Here is a 19456-nt window from a genome sequence, read left to right on the forward strand (position 1 = left end):
TAGTCTTGGTTGATGACTGTGCTGCTGTAATTAACATTGTAACTGCAGCATACTTATGTAACTGTTCTCCATTTCCCTGTCTGTCTGTCTGTCTGTCTGCAGCCATGGGAGTGCTCATGTCAAAGAAGCAGCAGGTGGAGAAGGTGCAGAAATGCACCGCCGTCGTCTCTGCCTTCCAGGCCGGCATCAAGGACCGCCCTCCTACGACTAAACCGGCAGATGGAGAAGAGGAGGAAAGCGACGGCCCTGCCAGAACCTCAGCAAATCCTGAGGAGAAGAATAAAGACGAGGCAGACAAGGAGGAGATGGAGGGCAACGCAGCGCCGTCGACCTCCCGCCAGGCCTCGCTTCAGACGAGGGACGAGTGCAAGGTCAACCAAGAGGCTTGGTCCAGGTTACGCGACGGGAAGGGAGTGGAGCCCGAAGATCTCGACAAGACCCATCAGCTCACGCCGCCTGCCTTCGTCCGGCCTAAACGGGAAGCTGACGATGACCAGCCGGTAGAGGTGGAGCTGGAAAAGAAAGAACAGGTGTGTCTCGGAACACCTCACATGCATGAATAACAGAAGTTATCGCAGCAAAATTCATATCGGATTTGATCTAGGACCACTTATTGACCAAATCTGATTCTGAAATCTGAACAAAAGATTGGATTTTTGCGTGAACACAGCCTCGAAAGATTCTAATCTGGGAGTTTAGTCTCCTCTAAAGAAGCATGGACAGATTTAATTTGTCCTTTGTTCCCACTACTATCAACAAACATGTGCAATCATTTGTGCTGTACGTATAGATTTGTACATTATATTGTCTGTGTAGTTCAGGGGCCACATAACAGCGCAATTTGATGTCAAGTGGGCCGGCCCAGTAAAATAATAGCATAATAACATATAAACAAACAACAAGAAATCCAAATGTTTCCCCTTGTTTTATATTCAATTATGTGTTTTAACAAAATATATTATTAATTAATTAATTATTATATATTATTATATAAATATTATTAATTATTAATATATTAATATATTATTATTATAATTACCTGAGATTTCTTGAGAGAAATAAGTGCAATTTCAACAGTATTAGGCCTAGGTTTACTATTTACACATCTGCATTACAACTTACAGAACACAGTGGATCTACAAAACATTTAGCCACAGGTACCTGGAAATGAAAAATATACTATTTCAGTTGAGATTGGAGCCCCTGGTGGGTACAGTTGACATCCCATGTCTGTAGAGATGAGCCAGAAAGAATATTGATACAATCCTGGTCAAAAATCACTGCATCTAATATTGGAAAAAGAATAAATTTAAATCAGATATGATCTAAAGTTCCTGAATATCACGGGTTGTCATTTGACCAGAACGTGTCGAGTGATGCCGCGATCTTGGGAGCTACAGGATGTGGACTGATTTTAAAAGGCAAAGCAGACGAGTGTAATATTGTACAAAGACAGTAATTATCAGTATTTTGCTGATCAGTACACCGTATTAAAACATATCGTAATTGTTTTAAAATCATATTTAAACCCTCATGTCCAGGGACTAAATGTGAGATCTCCATGGCAACAGCAGTGCTTTATAACTGTGTCTTTATCCAGTTTGGAATTATGATAAAGCAGCAGAGCTCTAAACTGTGTTTTTGAAGGTGGGAGAAGTCTAAAGTTTAAAGTTGTTTTTCTAACACCAGCAGAGATACAGACGTGTGGTTGTTGTGGTGGTGCTGGTGGTTGTTATGTGAGTGAGGGCTCTTCACAGTGAGCACTCTGTGGGCAGGCTGCTTTGACCGGCTCCAGAGAGGTGACCCTGTCCAGGGGCGACGCTGACTAACAGGATGGGGTTCACCGACACTGTCGGGTTCTCTGTTTTTGCAAAGAGGAAGCATTGCCCCGGCAACTCACTTTACTGCCGACGCTGCGCTTTAACAAGAGCTTCAGAGATAAATGCAACTGCTGAGGTCACACGCTCGGTGTTGTGTCGAGTAAAAGAACTCTTTTTGGAGGTAGAAAAACACGTGGTTAGCTCCTCTTACCTGACGTGTAACAGCAGAAACAGCCGACATAGAAAGTAGTAGAAAGTTTAACAAACCAAAAACACTAAACCTGGGCTGTCTATGGTAACGTTTACTAATCACGTTTGACTGTCTGGAATTATCGTTACGAATAATCAAAACTACAGTTCCAGACATCTGCAATTCAGTTTTTGCTAGTCTGAATTAGAGCTGAAACAATGAATTGATTAATCAATTATTAATCGATTATTAAATTAATTGACAACTAATTTGATAATGGATTCATTGGTTTGTAGCTTTTTTCATGATTAAAACAAGATTTCCGATTGTTTAAGCTTCTTAAATGTGAGTATTTTCTTCATTTCAATAAATCATTATAAAATCATTCAAAGTTCATCATTTTGGTTTGTGGACAAAACAAGACTTTTGAGAACATCATCATTTCCTGGTTTGACGAACACTGATCAACATTTTTTAAGGTTTTCTGATATTTTATGGACCAAGTGATTAATCGAGAAAACAATCGACAGATTAATCGATTATGAAAGAAACTGTGACGTGACTTTTACATTCATGGATATGAGGCTTGTCATTATATATATCTACTATTCAGTTTCAGATATCTACAACTTTAATTTGACAAGCCATAGATATCTTCAATTATCCTCAATTGAATACATCTTGATTTAAGCTTCAGATTGTCCGAATGATGTTGTACATGGAACTTGAATTGTGACAAGTGACAATGCGGTCGTGGATATCCGCGTTATCTCTGATTCCAGTTTCAGATACAGTATCTACGACGCCATTATGACTTATATGGAACTGAATTCAACACAATGGACAATGTAGGTATCTTTAATTCAAGGATAATTAAAGATATCTTGAACTTGAACGATGACCAGTCACAATGACATTGTAGATGATCAACTACAAGTCAGTTGCGGAATTTTGCGATGACACACAAAATGATGACTCTTATACGTGCAGGAGTTAAAAGTATGACTTTTTAAGACTCTGGAATCTCCTACTAACATAATCTGATTAAATACCCACTGTTATTAGCCACCACGAGACGAGATGTGTGACGTGTGTGAGGTGTGGACGGCCGACGACCTGTTCCCCTGCAGGATCTGCACGCGCGTCTTTCACGACGGCTGCCTGAGGGAGTTGGGCTACCTGCGCGCCGAGGCCCTGCAGGAGATGAGAGACACGGCCCACACGGTTCCAGGCTGGAGCTGCTACTATTGTGTAAGTCCCCATCACACAATCACACACACCAGACAACAGACACACACTTGCTGCAAATGCAAATGCATGGAGGCAAGCCAAAGAGAAAAAATGGATGTTTCAGTGCCAACATTTGATTATTCAAATATTCTGCAGCCTCTGATTTCTTGGCTTGACTGGTTTCTGTCTCTAATTCTTCCTGTTTCTCTGTATTTACATTGCGAGGCGTCACAGCTGTGAGTATTTGATGCTGGATACACAGTACTAACGCCAAGACAAAGGATTTAGGGCCAGATTTGTTGTTCTTTCTCGTGTGCAACAACGTGAGGTTTGTTTTTACTTGTTTTAATCTTCAAATCCAACTTGTGGTGATAGTGGTGGAGAAGTTCAGGTGTCGGTCATTTAGTGCCGATTATCAGCTCCAGGTGAGTGGATTGTCATCGCAGCAGACTAATTAAAATTGTGAATCATTCTGACTTTTGACCTACCCTTACTAGTTACATCCAGCATGACACGATTAACCTAATTAAGAACCAGAAAATAAAACACTTCAGTTGGTGTCATTTTGACAGGATAAAAAAAAGAAACGCCTGGCAATAACTGACAGTGAAGAAGATCTTAAACCTTCCCACTTCACCACTTCAGGATGGATTATCTGTCAGACTGTTTGAAGACTTGAGGACGATCCTGTCAGTTTCAGAAAGTCAGTCCCAGCTGTTATACGTAAGAGTTTGATGTCACACTATCAAAAAAGATAGATGGTTTATAGATAAGGTGTGTTGTAGCAGGACAACTCTCAATCCTTGAGAACCAGGATTAGGAAACACTGTCCTAAAACGTGCTCCTGGACGTTGACCAATTGGATAACAGAGTGCTCTGATGCAGCGTAACATACAGACATAACTAGGCGATGCTGCCGTTATGTGGAACAGTGACCCCAAAAAACCTTCTGTTGAGCTTTGGACAACAGTAACCTGCCTCTTTGACGTCTCCTCACGACAAAGTTAAAAAACAAAAATACTGGCGAGTAATAGCGCAGGCACTTGAGAATTGAATTGAACAATTGAATAACGTCTTGCCCTGCCTCCCCGATGACCTCTGAACTCACACACCATCGTCTTACTTGCAAGTTCCCCCAAACAATACACGTCAACAACACTGTGCCACGGCATTAACCCTATCCCTCCATTTTGTTTACTTTAGCTAGAAAGCGCGTTATGAGACATTTCCCAAATTAACCAAATCCAAGAAAACTAGGCTAACTAAGCTAACTGGTTCCCAGTCTCTCATACATACCATCAACTAGTTAGACTAGTCCACTTTCACTCCGAGATGTTGAAGACATACCAACCTGTCCTCCAACTGAAACGTAACTATGGGTCACTTTGGGCTCTGGTTTTGAAAACGTATTTCTCCGTTTTCCGGTGCGGTATTTTCCAACTCTAATATGCACATGTGTTACTGAGGTTAGGGCCACACTCTGGTACTCCATAATTCCTGCATACGACCTATATGTACGTTTCATTGGAGGACAGTCTCAGACGTACCGACATGTCTCCACTTTGCAACACCATTGTTAACGATATGACCGCTAACAGTGATGTTTGTTTGTTTGTTTGTTTTTTTCTGCTTACGTGATGACGTGTAATGCATTTGAAGGGATGTCCCATTTCGTTGAAGTAGATTTGAACACTACAATAGAAATGGGACTGGGCCTTGCAGTGAGACAGTCGTGTGAGTCCTGTGAATTACTGGATTGTGGACCATGATTGTTGTGTCAAAGATCATATTTGCTACATTACCCATTATAATTCTTCACTTTTCAGCTTGAGCTCAACTGTATTGTGTAATGTTCTGAGTTTAAAAAAAACGAAAAGCTAACAAATGCCCACTCCTCATCAGGAATTCAAGGCCAAAGCCAAAACGGATGACTCCGCTGATCATTGCCCTGCGAGAGGCATAATGCAATCTGTTTTAATTCTTTCACAAACAGCTTAGGAGTGCTTTCTTCTGGAGGACCCTTCAGAGCAGGGGGAGCGGCGCCGCTTTCTCTCGCCCTGAGAAGCACAAGCACTTGCCAAAGTTGTGGCAAGAAAGAGATGTTTTTCACACAGTCTGTGAAAGAGAGGACACTGAAAGGTCTTCTTTCTTCGTCTGGCTCCTTCACTGTGAGAGAGAGAGAGAGAGGAACGTGGGAGGACACAATTCAGCGAGAGAGGGGAATGTTTTATTCAAATTGTGAATCCAAGGTCTTGACAGCTACAGACAACAGCTGTTTACTTTAGTGACTGACAGTCAGGTGGTACGATCCTACTATTTGTCTGTAATATCTCAGACTCACTTTTACATATGCTGCCGGCAGAAGAGTTTCCCTTGAAAGTGGATAAACGAGTCAACCTTGTGTGGCTCAGTGGCAGCCAATCAGAGGCAGGAGTGACTTTGAATGTCTATGTTCTAGCTGAAGGCAGATTTAGAGGACTGTCCATCCACACTGTGAACCCTCTTATATTAGCAAGTGAACCTGGGTGAAGCTGCTAAAACGAAGGCAATTAACACCGTTCACATTGTAAGTGGTTGTTTTTTATTTGTCTTTTTTCATCATTGCAACAACTATGTGTGAATTCTGTCACCAAAGCGCCACAAACAAAACAATTCAGAGGAAAAACAAAAGACCAATAACCTCAGTGTTGGCTAACAGCTAAGCTAATGGCTAAAAAGAAAACCTCTTTTGTTGTACGTGTGTGCTAAAGTGCAGCTACTTCCTGTTACTGCTGTTGCTTTGGTTGCCACCCGAAATTAAATGTGAATAGATAACTTTACCCTAACCGCTATCATGTACTTGTACAAGAATATTTTATTTGAAATCCCAGAAACTGCCAAAAGTAGCCGCACCTAGCATGCGTAGAACAAATATTTTGGAAATCACCGAAAAACGTCACCTGGGCCTCGCTTTCCCACTAATGCTATCAAAAACCTGTTTTATTAAACGCAGGAAGCTAATATTTGGGTTCACTAACAAACATTTGCTTCTGCTGTGAGATAAAAGTGGCTGAGCTACAAGATAATGCTTCATGACAGCCCCGATGATTATGGCATCATCGTCTGTCATCATCGGATTCAGTGTGAGCACATAAATATTGACTCCTGCGGAACATTTATTTATGTCTTTGACTTCCGCTGTGGCACTGAAGCCTCATGTGAGGTTATTTAAAAGCTGTGTGAGCGTTCAACCGAAGCTGTCATTTTCTTATGAAGCGTGGGCTTAAATAACTGAACTGTGTAACCCATCGGATTAAATTAGACTATGCTGCTATTATTATCATGATACTTTATTCCCCAGGGGCCTTTACTGTCTTATTTTTCCGATGCTGTCACAATGTGACAGGAGTATTAGGGCCAAACAGAAGATAATAAAGTTTAAATATTATGAGAATGAAGTTGTAATATTATGAGAATAAATTCATGATATTAAAAAGTCATAATATTATGAGAAAAAAGTCGTAACATTATGAGACAAAAGTCATATTATGTGAAAAAGTCATAATAAAGTCACATTACGAGAAAAAGGTCATAATATTATGAGAATAAAGTCGTAATATTATGAGAATTTAGTCGTAATGATAAAAAAAGTTGTAATATTATGATAAAAAATATCCCTAAAAAATATCCATATTACGATAACCCTAACCCTAACCCTCGTCATGACAAAAAAAGTCAGAATAAAAAGGTAATAATATGAGAAAAAAGTCGTGATAGCCTAACCCTAACCCTTGACTTCAGCCATTTCCTCCTCCACAAAAGAGATGATTTCCGCCAAGTCTTTGTGATTGTTTCTTTGAGGTATTTCTTTATCAAGATGTAACTTCACAAAATACTCTGCGTTCCTCATCTTGACATGGGTTGCAGCTAATCATCTGAGATTCTGCTTGAGTAATAATAATTATGACTTCAATCTCTTGATTCTGGAAAGGTTAAAAAAAAAGGTTTTCAGTTCGGCCCTAATATTCCATTGTACTGCAGAAATGTTTAAATCTAAACATTAAATATTCATAGCAGATGGCCTAATTCCATTGTTTTACACACAGTGTTACTATGGGTGGAACCAGCATATGCAGAGAAATGAGAGTCACTTTGCTGATGACAGCACAATCTTTTGTGTTCCCCACGTTCTTGCTCTTTGAATGGCAGCTGGATAAATAGACGTAGCCGTATTCATTTTTGTTTTATTATGTTCTCGTTAAGACGTGGCAAAGTGAGAGCGGCAGTAAGTATGTAAATGAAGAAAGAGAGAGAGGGAAAGATGTGACAGATTATGCGTTAGCGCTCTTTAATTTTTCAACCTCCCACACAGCTCAGGGCGAATTCCATTTTTGTGATTAGTGGCACACACGTGCGTAATCTCGATTCGTCGTTTGAAAAATGCCCAGGAGACAGACGTGACATTTAATTTTCACCAAATTCCACTAGAACAAAAACCAGCAGATGAAAATGATCTGCTCTATTTTAAGCATGAAACTGTGTCGCTGCTGTTTAACAGAGCGATAAACAAATGAGGGCAAAGGTTTATCATCCGACACGCTGCTTTAAAGAAAAAGAAAGAATTGACATTTCGTACAGCAGCAGCAGCAGCTAAATGTGATTGGCTCCATTTTAAGTACAAGTACAGTGAAACATGCCGAGCACGAGCGGTGAGGATCATTCCGTACAGTTGTTTTCATGATACATCGCGACAGCAGGACACATTTTAACAAGGGGATAAACAACAGAGCTACAGATATTTGTCGTCGCTCAATAAGACATCACAGCAGCTGTTGAATTTGTGGAACTGAGGAGGATTTTATTTCCAGAGAAATTAGATAAACATAGGAGTCATATAAATTTAATTTCACTAAACTGCATTGCTTGAAGTGGGCCGGTACTGTCCAGTGTGCAGTACCAGTAGTAGTAGTTTTTCACCATTCAAGGCTCATGCTCCCACCCTGCCCCAGTCAACCACGGTGTGCCACAAGGTTCTGTCCTTGGCCCTCTCCTCTTTTCCATAAACATGCTCCCGCTTGGACAGATTATTCGCCACCATGGTCAAAACTTCCACTGCTATGTTGACGATACCCAACTCTACCACAGCACATCTCCATCCACTCAGCTCCGTCCACAATCATTTCACCACTTATCAACTGTTCTAACCTGCTCCAACTAAACAGCCGGAAGACAAGTCTCTCCTCAACAAGGTGGGAGATCTGATCCTCTCTGTCGATGACATCACCACTTCACTGTCCACCGAGGTTCGCAACCTGGGTGTCATTCTGGACTCAACGCTATCATTTGACACACACATTAAATCTGTCACAAAATCTGCATTTTTTCTCCCGACTCCGGCCATTAAATCACTGTTGAAGCGACACTTGGTCCTGTTTTTGCCACCTGATTTTTTGTTTGTTTGTTAGTGTTTGTGTTTTTGATCTGTTTTTTTTCTGTTTTTCTACTGTACAGCGAACTTGGGTTCCGTGAAAGGCGCTTTATAAATCTAAGTTATTATTATAATTATTATTAGTACTTCCCTTTTAGGTTGTCTGTCCAATTCACTGTTATTGGCAGGAATAATCTTTCTCAAGGTGCCCAACATGACCTCCACTCATTCTAGAAAAAGAAGAATAGCAGCATCGTAACAGGACACCAAATACAATGGACTGTGTGTTTGAAGTTAAGAATAATCTCAATATATAAATTGGCAAAAACGTGAAACAGAAGTCCACTTTTTAGGACTAAATGTGTTATGAACGTCATTAACATCCTCGGGCATCGTTTGTTCAATGAAGATTTTCATAATTCAGTAATACTATAATAATACTAGTAATCTAGCCTGGGAAAAGCTCCAGAAAGAAACATCTATATTGATTTTGGGTAACCAAAAACCACAGATATTTTTGTTTTTCAAGTCCTACAATAAAAAGAAAATCAGGAAATGTGTGAAATACAAATGCAGTAAACACTCTGTTGATCTGATGTTAGGTTGTGTAATTGCTGAGTGTGAGGGTGTTATTATAATATTATTATTATTATTATTATTTATCTGGTAAGCATAAGTGGTTGTGGATTTCATTGTGTGACATTTACAAAGTGCTGACAGATCAGCAGCGATTAAGGGCGCGAGGTAAACAAATTGGAATGGACTCACCTCAATAATCCCGGAGAGACCGTTAAAATCGCATCGCTCCGCTAATCTGATGAATAGAATACAAACACAAAATGGTTTATATCCTTGCCTGTGGATTTGCTCCAATGAGGACAGATATGTTTACATGTGAATGTACAATATGTTTTTTCCTCTTCCTTTAACTTCAACTTAATTGCATTGTCAAGGAGGAAAAACGAGAAAAAGATTTCTTTTACATTTTGCTCGGAATCAAATTTTCTTTGCTTGTCTTTCTCTGACTAATGATCTGATGATAATGAGACTCTGAGACAGAGCAGAGGAGCACGTCGCGATAATTACCATAGGAAATGCAACAGTTAATGGATTTCGATGCTTTCAAATGCCTGTGGCTAATTGCAGGAGGTCGTACGGGAAGAAGTTCTCATAATCAGAGCGCACTGTCTTATTAAACATCAAGTGACGCACCACCTGACGATAATTGCCCTCCCTGCCCTCGTCTCACCCCTTTGTCTGCAGGATAATCTGAATCTACTGTTAACAGAGGAGGAGATGTACAGCCTGATGGAGACCTTCAAACAGTGCAAGATCATCCCCGGTGAGACCATACCTACCTTAAATTAAGGTTTTCGTGATTCCCTTCAAGTATCCGTTTCCTACTTTACATCACAGTTCAGTTACATGTAATAATCTTGTAATCTTGACGCATCCATGAAACGTTACAGAAGGGAAATCTCATTTTAAAAACCCAGTCGTTTGATGGAATGAATGTTTCTTGGGCTGCTGTATACAAACAAACGCTCCCTCAGTCAGGTCTGATAGTATTGCCTGACGCAGCAAACAAATAACATAATAATTACATGAACAACAACAAAAATCGAGAAAGATTTACGCACTGCAGCTTCAACGAGAGTTAAAGCCAAGTGAGATCAATTCTCGTGTTTAACAAGATTGTAAAAACACAGGTGGTCAAAACCGCAGGAGCAGCTGATTAAAGGGACACGGCCACAGAGATACAACAATAAAAACTAATGACTACGAATAAAAAACCACAACAGAATCAATGACAACACATAAAAACGTATTGGAGTGGCGTAGACTAAATAAATAATACACCTGTACACAACCACGGACAAGGTCGCAGGGACCCATTGACCTGCATGTTTCAGATGTGCAGGTCAAGATAACTTAAAATAATAAGGAAACTTCTAAAACACGGAGGGCATTTTGTCCCCAGGATCAGGATCAGGATCAGGAACTCTGCTTTCATTTGGAGTCATTCCCCCTTTTTGCAGCCATAACAGCTTCCACAGACTTTCCTCAAGATTTTTAAAAATGTTTCTATGAGAATTTGTTCTCAAACTGTGGTATGTGTACAAGCTAGTGGTACACAGGTTTCCTCTGGTGGTACCTGGGGGAAAATATCAGTTTTTGGACCAGAATGCATAGAAAATGAAAGAAATAACAACAAGAAAACATAATTGCAGTCACCTTGTCTCTTGCTCTATATTATTCTAATTTCACTATACCAGTGAGGCTAATATAACAGAAACACTACTCTTATTACTAATGCGAATTAATACTGGCTATCATGCGGGAATCAACGTAATTGTAGGAGCTAAAACCTTACCTTAATTTATAGTTCTGATTTTTAAAGCATTTTTAGACAATGAGGGTGAGTTTGGCTGCGTAATTGTCACTGTACACTATTAATATCCGTCATATATCTTCGTGTTTTTGTATCATAACATTCATTTTCATCTGCTACAGTTTGTCAGTGATCATTTTCTTTCATAAATTGCATAAACCTAAATGGATTTCAAGATGATTATTTTGTTTTTAAGCACGGTAAGTCACGGTTCGGGGGCCAACTCAGCCTCGTAGCTGCATTTTCGTTTAGGCTTAAACTTTACAGTCATAAAGTTACAGCAAATCCTTAATTTCGGGGGGAAACTGCTGGGGGACAACTCTCCGCAATAGAACTTACATAATATTGCCTTTACATAAACATATAATACATGAAGATGTTACTATTCAAGTCCAGGAGTGAATGTAATTGTGTTAGTAATGAAGTTTTGGCCCTCTCTTGTTTAATTTAATCAGGACCATAAAAAGTTATAATAAACAACAAAAACATTTTTGTGAAGCCGAATTGTCTTTCTCTTGTTTCCTCCCTCTCATTCTGTCACCTCTGTTGCCAACATGGCCGGATTAATCTGCGAGGAGGCTTCAGGCCAGGAAACTTTGATTACCTCACAGCAACATTTCACACCTGCCGTCTCCGCGTGCTCGGTGAAGCCAGTGAACTTTCAAGACCTGCTTTCAGCAGCAGAAGAAATGAAATAAAATCCTTGGTGAACTCTGGGTAGAAATACAACCACCTTGCTATTGGATTTCTCTGTCGAAGTTATTACCTGCCTATTACCCAGTCTGATATTTGTCAGTGGCTTACCTTTGCAGGAAACCAGTCCCATAAATCTGGACGACTGGCCGGTGATTAATTCGGTCTTGCTGAGATGAATTGGTTCTCTGTTTTTTGCAGAGTCGTGTCTGGTGTCGGATGAGCTGCTCCAGTACCGCCACTTTGTCTCCAAGCTGCAGTTTGATAAGGACCTGACCGACGAACAGGAGGAGGAAGTCCTGGGCCAGTTTGCGGCGCTGGATCCTGAGAAGAAGGGTCACATCGAGTGGTCGGACTTCCTCTACTTTGAGTCCCTCGCGATGCTGAGGAAGTTCCGCACAGAGGTGAAGTCAAATAGAATGAAAGGAGCTGAAATTATAAGACATATATTGCAAAAAGTCATACTGCAGATTTTTTACTGAACTCCTAGATCAGATTATCGCTAATCCAGTAGATTTCGATGTTGGTTTAACTGAATAAGAAAAGTCATCCATGTTTAAACCTGCGTCCCCTGCCACATAGCTGTTCAAATGTTGACTGCATGTGACTGTGTGTGGTTTAAAGATTGCACAGGAATAAATCAGTGTTTATAGATTACACCAGGTTAGTGAGATTATCTTTAAGCACAGGAATTGACCTTTGACACGCCCATAAATGACAGCAGGGGAGTTATTACTACACCGTAAAATAGGACAGGCAGTTTTGTGAAGTAATTTCTGATCTTTAACAACGTTTAATATGACAGTTCTTTTAGGCATTAAATATTAGTTACAGTTATTCATTGTCTCAGTTAACTCAAGATTCATCTAAAACATTTCTGTTTTAAAGTTTTAAAGTAAAGAGATTATACTTACTTTATAAAACTGTAATGATACTAAAATGTGGCGCTGAGCTCACAAAGTAATTCACAGAAACTTATTTTAAATCCATTAAAATAACAAGTCAAAATTATTTAAATGACTCAAATGAACCTCTCGTGTTGGAACAAATATGTATCATACAGTTGAGTTTATACACGTTTTTACATTGTCGTGATTCTCACACACGCCTTGCTTTTTTATTTTGGAACAGAACTCAATGGTGCGCCTGTTGACCGCCAAGGAGAGAGATAAAGCCCGGTCTGTGTTCCTGGGTCTGCATCTGGATAAAGACGGCATGATCACACGGGCAGAATGTCGCCAGGCTCAGCAGTCCTGGTTCCACAACCTGAACAAGGACTCACAGTCCTGCAACGTGAGGTGAGCAGACCGACGACACGAGGGTCCACCAAATCCTGTCCTTTGTCCAAGAGTGGACGATGTAAATGTAAATGGAGATAAAAAGGGAAACAGTCAAACAGGCAGGAGCTCATCAGTAGGCTAACGGTGTCTTATTTAAGAGAAAAGATTTGGCTTCTCAGGGAACAGAGGTTTTTTTTAAAAAGAAAAGACAGACAAGACATCAAGCTGTGTACTTTTCTCAACTTCTCCCTCCTGTTGCCACAGTAACACAGATAGGTTTTGTAAGATTTTGTAAAAGAAATGTCTGTTAGATTCAAATCATGTTACTATTGTCACTGGTTGACAATCCTGTGCCGCACACAGGAAGTGATGTGTTTTATGTAACGCCAGATGAGGCAACAGCATCATTGCGCGAGTAAAGCAAGATGACTGTGTGGCAGAATGGTGGTAGGTGAGGACAAACCGACAACGCCACCTCAGGGAATTTCACCCCGAGGAAATAACTAAATAAAATTACTGCTATATCCCACGTTAAATCTCTACCTAGACTAAGGGCACAGGTTCAAAAGCACTTGAGATGAGACGTGAGTCCAACAATAAGTCAATATTTTATTAACAATCTTTAAAAATACTATTAATAAAAGGAGTCAAACACTGTTTTACTATTAGTTGGGGACAAGGTCGACTACTTGCCCGCAAAGCTCAGCTTAATAAAAAAACACACAAGGCTGGGCCAGGGCTGTAGGCCTAGTGCGGCTGGAGGAAATCTGAGAAGGAAAAAAGGGCCTTAGTATACACCACAGTGATTACCGTACACCATCCGGATGACACCCAAGTGCTGTACAGTCGAGGGACCAATGACGGACACCACCACCAGGGGACCAGCCGCTATCTGCCCCTACAGCTCCTGCCCTGCACAAAACACAAACATTATCAGCGGAGTAAACGCCAGCAGCTCACAACTACACACCCACACACGCGCACACACACACACACACACGCGCACCCAAACCCAACTAATACAAAATGGAATGGAATAAATCAGAATGAACATACAAATAAACAGGATACAAAGAAATAAAACAATAACATGCACAAACACAATCTAAATAATTTACAAGGCAATTTAAAGAACAAACCAAAATAATCAAATCAAATTAATCGTAAAGAGAAAACATGCAGTAATTCAAATCAAAACAACTTAGTCAAAAACAAACACACAAACAACCAAACAAAAATAAAGCAACTAACAAACTGAAACAATATTCATAACTATAATTTAAACCATCACAAAATTGTACTCGTCACGAAGTAGTGGTGATAGTTGTAGTAGTAGTAGTAGTAGTAGTAGTAGTAGCGGCAACATGAACTAAAACAATAAAAGAAGAGCGGGGGACAAAACAGCAGTCGGCCACGGCTTGGAGGCTGAGGTTTCTAGAGGGCCGCGGCACCGCGATTCACACGCTGGCCCAATTACCTGCCAAGCGAGCAAAGAGCAAAAATACTCAATCTTAATGTGGTGTAAAAATTTAAAAACACACCAGGATCAGCCTGCATATACAGTACCTACCAGAGGATAGCAGCGCAGCGCTTCCAACTCGTGAGGAGAGGGAGAGCGAGAGAGAGAGGGAGCGCACGGCTCACTTGCCGTCCACAGCAACTAAAGACCAAAAAGCCATTCAGTCAGCGGCCCAACAAGAGCTACCAGCGGCCAGGGCATAATGTAGCCAGCTTACCTTCCGACACTGATGTGTTCACCCACAGTGGAGGGAGCACACGTCAGCTCCGCACAGACAATGCAGCAGACTCTGCAAACAACAGAGGGGAAGCGTGACACCACTACCACTCGCCTTAACTTCATCACTGCATTCAATAATCCTACAAGCGTAACCTACCGCACAATTAGGGAGTATGGATCACCGATCTGTCACAGCCACGCCAAACCACGATCTGACTGATCACAGCATCCGGGAGAAAGGTATGACGCACGTCAGAGGCGCAGTCACCTGCCCATATATATAACAGTGGGCGGCACTGCCCCGCAATTACGCAATGACGTGACAACTGATTCTGTCAGGTAATTGAGTGCACCCGTGAAGAATGCGGGTCACTTCAACTTGCCACATTCTACCCCCCCTTTTTGCGTCGTCGCCCCGACGATGACACAAGAGACCTGGAGGGTTAGTACCAAGGTCTAAAAATGGCAAATTGAGCATTAGAGGCCGGCGCTGGAGTTTCAACTGCTCCATTGTCCGCCACACCGGCTGCCCGAGGAAGGCGGTGGACATTTGAATGTTGACCAGCTGTAGAGCGTTCAGTTCGTCGCAAGACCATCTGACTGGAACTGGGTTGGCCTGCTGAAAAAGAGGAGTGGGTTGGTGGACCAGAACTTTCTGGTACCAAAGGTGTATCTGGAATTGGCTGAGCTTCCACAGGGATGACAACAGAAGACCCTCTGGCCTCTGAAGAGTTAAAAACCACTTGTGAAGGCAGCAAAGAGGTGTCAGGGACCAGCCAACATAGGTCAACATCCTCAGACCCGCTGGGTGAGCTACCAGGCAACATGTGTTTGAGTGGTTGTGAAACCTTTGCAGGTGGAGTTAAAGGCGCTGACCGAATTTGGGCCTTCAACATGTTGCGATGTACATTACGTACCTTACACAAGTCATTCACAGGAGCAATGGTGTAAACCGCTCCTTCACCTACAGGTACACGCAGCACTTGAAAGACCACGGGACTCCACTTGTCCTGGATTTTATGGCGACCCCGGATACTACGGTCCTGAAGGTAGACCAACTGGCCCACCTGAAAAGGTGCGTCATGAACCCTCTGGTCATGCCGCTCCTTCCGACGACCTGCTGCAGCCAACAGCCTCTCTCGAGCGCCTTCCAAGGCAATACCCAATCTGGCTTGGTGCTCCACAAGCCAGTCCTGCACTCGCCCTGGAACAGGGTCACGAACACGGCCCAAGAGAAAATCTACAGGTAGCCTTGGCTCCCGACCAAACATCAACAGAAAGGGAGACTCTCCAGTACCCTGGTGAGGAGTGGTATTATAACAGAACAGTACCTGTGGTAGGCAAGAAGCCCAGTCCTGTTTCCTGGAAGATGGCAGTGTGCGCAGCAGATTGTGGAGCGTTCGATTGAACCTCTCGCACTGTCCGTTGCCAGCCGGGTGATAAGGTGTAGTACGAGACTTTGCTACTTCATACATATCGCAAAGTTGATGGATCAAGGAACTCTCAAAGCTCCTCCCCTGGTCTGAATGGATGCGGCTGGGAACACCAAACCTGAAAAACCATTCCGTAGACAAGACCTGTGCCACAGTGGAGGCTCGCTGATCCCGTGTTGGGACAGCCACAGTGTACTTGCTAAACACGTCTGTCATCACAAGGACATTTTCTAGTCCACCCCGAGAGGGTTCTAACAGTGTGAAATCTATTGCCACAATTTCGTTTGGCCTAGAGGCCAATAAGTGACCCATGAAGCTATGTGGCACTGAGCCAGAATCCTTTGCAACCTAACAATGCCAACACTGGTCTTGGAACCTGTCGCCTCTCCTCTGGAGTAGGCTGGACCTGCCTTCGCCAAAAAAGCAAAACATTTTTCAGGATAGGGTCCACCTCCTGCATGGAGCGGATATCTGAAGAGGAATGGCTTGGCCAGACTGATATTAGAGACTGCTTCGCAGGTACCCCGGAGTCCAAGTGCGAGGCTTGTTGGAGGGCCTCTGGGACTAGAGTGCCAGGTACAGCCTGTTCAACCAGGCTAGGACCAGACAGACACTGACGGGAAAGCGCATCAGCATTCTTGTTGCTGCGACCTGACCGATACTTAATTTCGAAATCAAAAGCAGCAAGTTGAGCAGCCCATCGGTGCTCCGTGGCCCCAAGTTTAGCTGAATGGAGATAACTTAGCGGATTATTGTCAGTAAAAACCACACACCTGTTGCCGAGGAGGTATTCTCGAAACTTTTCTGCCATGGCCCACTTGAGTGCAAGGAATTCCAGTTTCATGGAACTGTAGTTAGTCATGTTACGCTCAGTGGGCCGAAGGCCTCGACTAGCATAAGCGATCGGTCGTAGGCCGCTCTCTGTCTCCTGGGAAAGGACAGCCCCGAGACCGCTATGGCTAGCATCGACCTCCAAAACAAAAGGGCGCCCAAAATCTGCATAAGCAAGCACAGGAGCAGAAACCAACTTGGCCTTTAAGGCCTCAAAACTCTGCTCACACTCAGCTGTCCATGCAGGACCCAGTGCCTGTCCTTGCCTTTTCTTGGACTTGGTATCTACCAGTTCAGCTACCAACTTATGAAGGGGACCGGCCATCTTTGCAAACCCCTCAACAAAGCGCCGGTAGTAACTAGCAAACCCTAAAAAGGAACGCAGCTCTGACACATGGTGTGGGCGCTGCCATTTAGCCACTGCCTCAATTTTGGCAGGATCCGTGGAAACTCCCCCACCAGAGATGACGTGACCTAAGTATCTGACCTCTTGCTGGAAAAAGGCACACTTGTCAAGTTTTACCTTAAGCCCCTCTCTTAGGAGCCGACTCAGGACAACTTCAAGTCGCTGCACATGCTGAGAAACAGAGGATGAGAACACAACGATGTCATCCAAGTAAAGGAGCAAAGACTGGCACTGCTGATCCCCAAACATCCTCTGCATTAACCGCTGAAAGGTGCTTGGGGCATTGCACAAGCCGAATGGCATCCGGTTCCACTCGAAAAGTCCAAACGGCGTACAAAAGGCCGTTTTGGTTTTGTCCTGCTCTGAAACCGGTACCTGATTGTATCCACTGGCCAGATCTAAAGTGGAAAACCAGCGGGCCCCTGACAGGGCATCAAGACTTTCTTCTATACGAGGTAAGGGAAAAGCATCCTTCCTCGTCTTGCTGTTAAGCAACCGGTAGTCCACACACATGCGCAGACTCCCATCTTTTTTTCGAACCAAAACGATTGGTGAAGCATAGGGGCTACTGCTCTCCCTGATGACCTGGGCCTCAAGAAGCTGGTTAATATGAGCTTTGACCTCCTCATACTCAGATGGTGGAATGCGCCTGTACCTCTGTCGAACTGGCACATCATCAAGCAGCGGAATGTCATGGGAGATAAGGTTGGTGCAGCCCAGGTCACCATCGTGTGCAGAAAAGACTGAGCTATATTTCTGCAACAAGGACCTCACCTCCTCCTGCTCTGGCTCCATCAAGACAGACAAGTCCACTGCCTCTACCCCACTGCACATGGGGTGACTAGCCACTTGAGATGACACTGTGGCTGTAGTGGACCTCACCTCAGTGAGTCCGGCGGGAAGACTGATAATATGGGCATCGCCCAAGACACCAAGAGTGGTACGTGGATAGAGCAACACCTCTGTTAACCCCACGTTGACCACAGGGACGTAAACCGTACCACGGTAGACATGCACAATACAAGGAGATGCCAAAAGCCCTGCTGGCAGGCCAGACTCAGTAGGCTCAAAAAGTACAGCCCGGCCAGAGAACATTTCAGAACAAGTACTAGGTAGTACTACTGATTAAGCTGTTCCTGCTGACGCTTCAAAAGCTCCTTTAACTCTCCTAGCTCTGACCCATATGAGGCAGCAAGGGGGGCTGGGCCGGGACGACTCTGCACCCCATACTGAAGGCCATACGTTGAAGGGAGGGAGTAACTGCGTTCTCTAGTGCCCCCCGGAAACCCTTCCCTCTCCCATCTAATGGCTTCTGCACGCACCTCCAAAAGAGTAGCATCAGGTTGACCACGGACAAACTGTTTTAATTCCCGACGAAGAGCACTGTCAAGGACATGCTCTACAAATTGGTCACGAAGTAACACCCTGGCATTAAGCAAACCATCAGGAGCACATTGTTCCACCTTTTCCATAAGAGCCATTAGGGCCAGGGAAAACTCCTGGAGTGTTTCGCCCTCTTGCTGCTTCCTAGCAAAAAAAGCTTGCTGTAAAGTGACGTATGACTGGGCACAACCATACAACTCCTTTAAAATGGCTAAAACCTTAATGGGGTCGCCACGCTCCACACTAGTGCGATACTTAATCTCTTCCCGTGCCTCTCCTTCCAAATGATCGAAAATAAAGAAGGCCTGGTCAATGACAGACAGATGGCGGACACGCATGCATGCCTGTATCTCCTCGGTCCACTCGGCTATCCCTATGCCTGTTCTACCATTAAACATAGGACACCGGCGGTCTCTAGGCACTACCACCAACCGCTCTGTAACAGAAGCACTGCGGCCTAAAACTGGGGCCTCACTACCAGATGCCGGGGAAGCTAGGTTAGCTGCACTAGGACCCGCTGGAGACAAAGCCCTTTCCCGCAATAGTCGCTCGTTATCGGTCCGGAGCTGCATAACCAGGTCTCTAAGCTGCTGCATTTCCTCCTCCATAATAATAATAATAGGTAAAGTGCACACAATTCACTTAATATAAAA

General features: G+C 43.1%; 1 protein-coding gene and 1 long non-coding RNA gene across 2 annotated transcripts; one reads left to right on the plus strand and one right to left on the minus strand.

Annotated features, from left to right (window-relative positions):
• Window positions 1–104: 104 nt before the first annotated feature.
• On the plus strand, window positions 105–13427 carry LOC122762299 (PHD finger protein 24-like). Its single transcript, XM_044017497.1, has 5 exons — window positions 105–530; window positions 3076–3261; window positions 9911–9989; window positions 11934–12136; window positions 12864–13427. The coding sequence occupies exons 1-5, from the start codon at window positions 105–107 to the stop codon at window positions 13032–13034; spliced, it is 1065 nt and encodes a 354-aa protein (XP_043873432.1). The 3' UTR covers window positions 13035–13427.
• Window positions 13428–14224: 797 nt separating this feature from the next.
• Window positions 14225–15486, minus strand: LOC122762300. The gene is made up of 4 exons (XR_006358692.1): window positions 14908–15486; window positions 14749–14820; window positions 14583–14672; window positions 14225–14489 (listed from the first exon to the last, which is right to left on the minus strand). It is a non-coding gene; the product is annotated as an uncharacterized LOC122762300 (long non-coding RNA).
• Between the last annotated feature and the right edge of the window lie 3970 nt (window positions 15487–19456).

This window comes from Solea senegalensis, unplaced genomic scaffold (genome assembly GCF_019176455.1).
Source record: "Solea senegalensis isolate Sse05_10M unplaced genomic scaffold, IFAPA_SoseM_1 scf7180000015489, whole genome shotgun sequence".
NCBI lineage: Eukaryota > Metazoa > Chordata > Actinopteri > Pleuronectiformes > Soleidae > Solea > Solea senegalensis.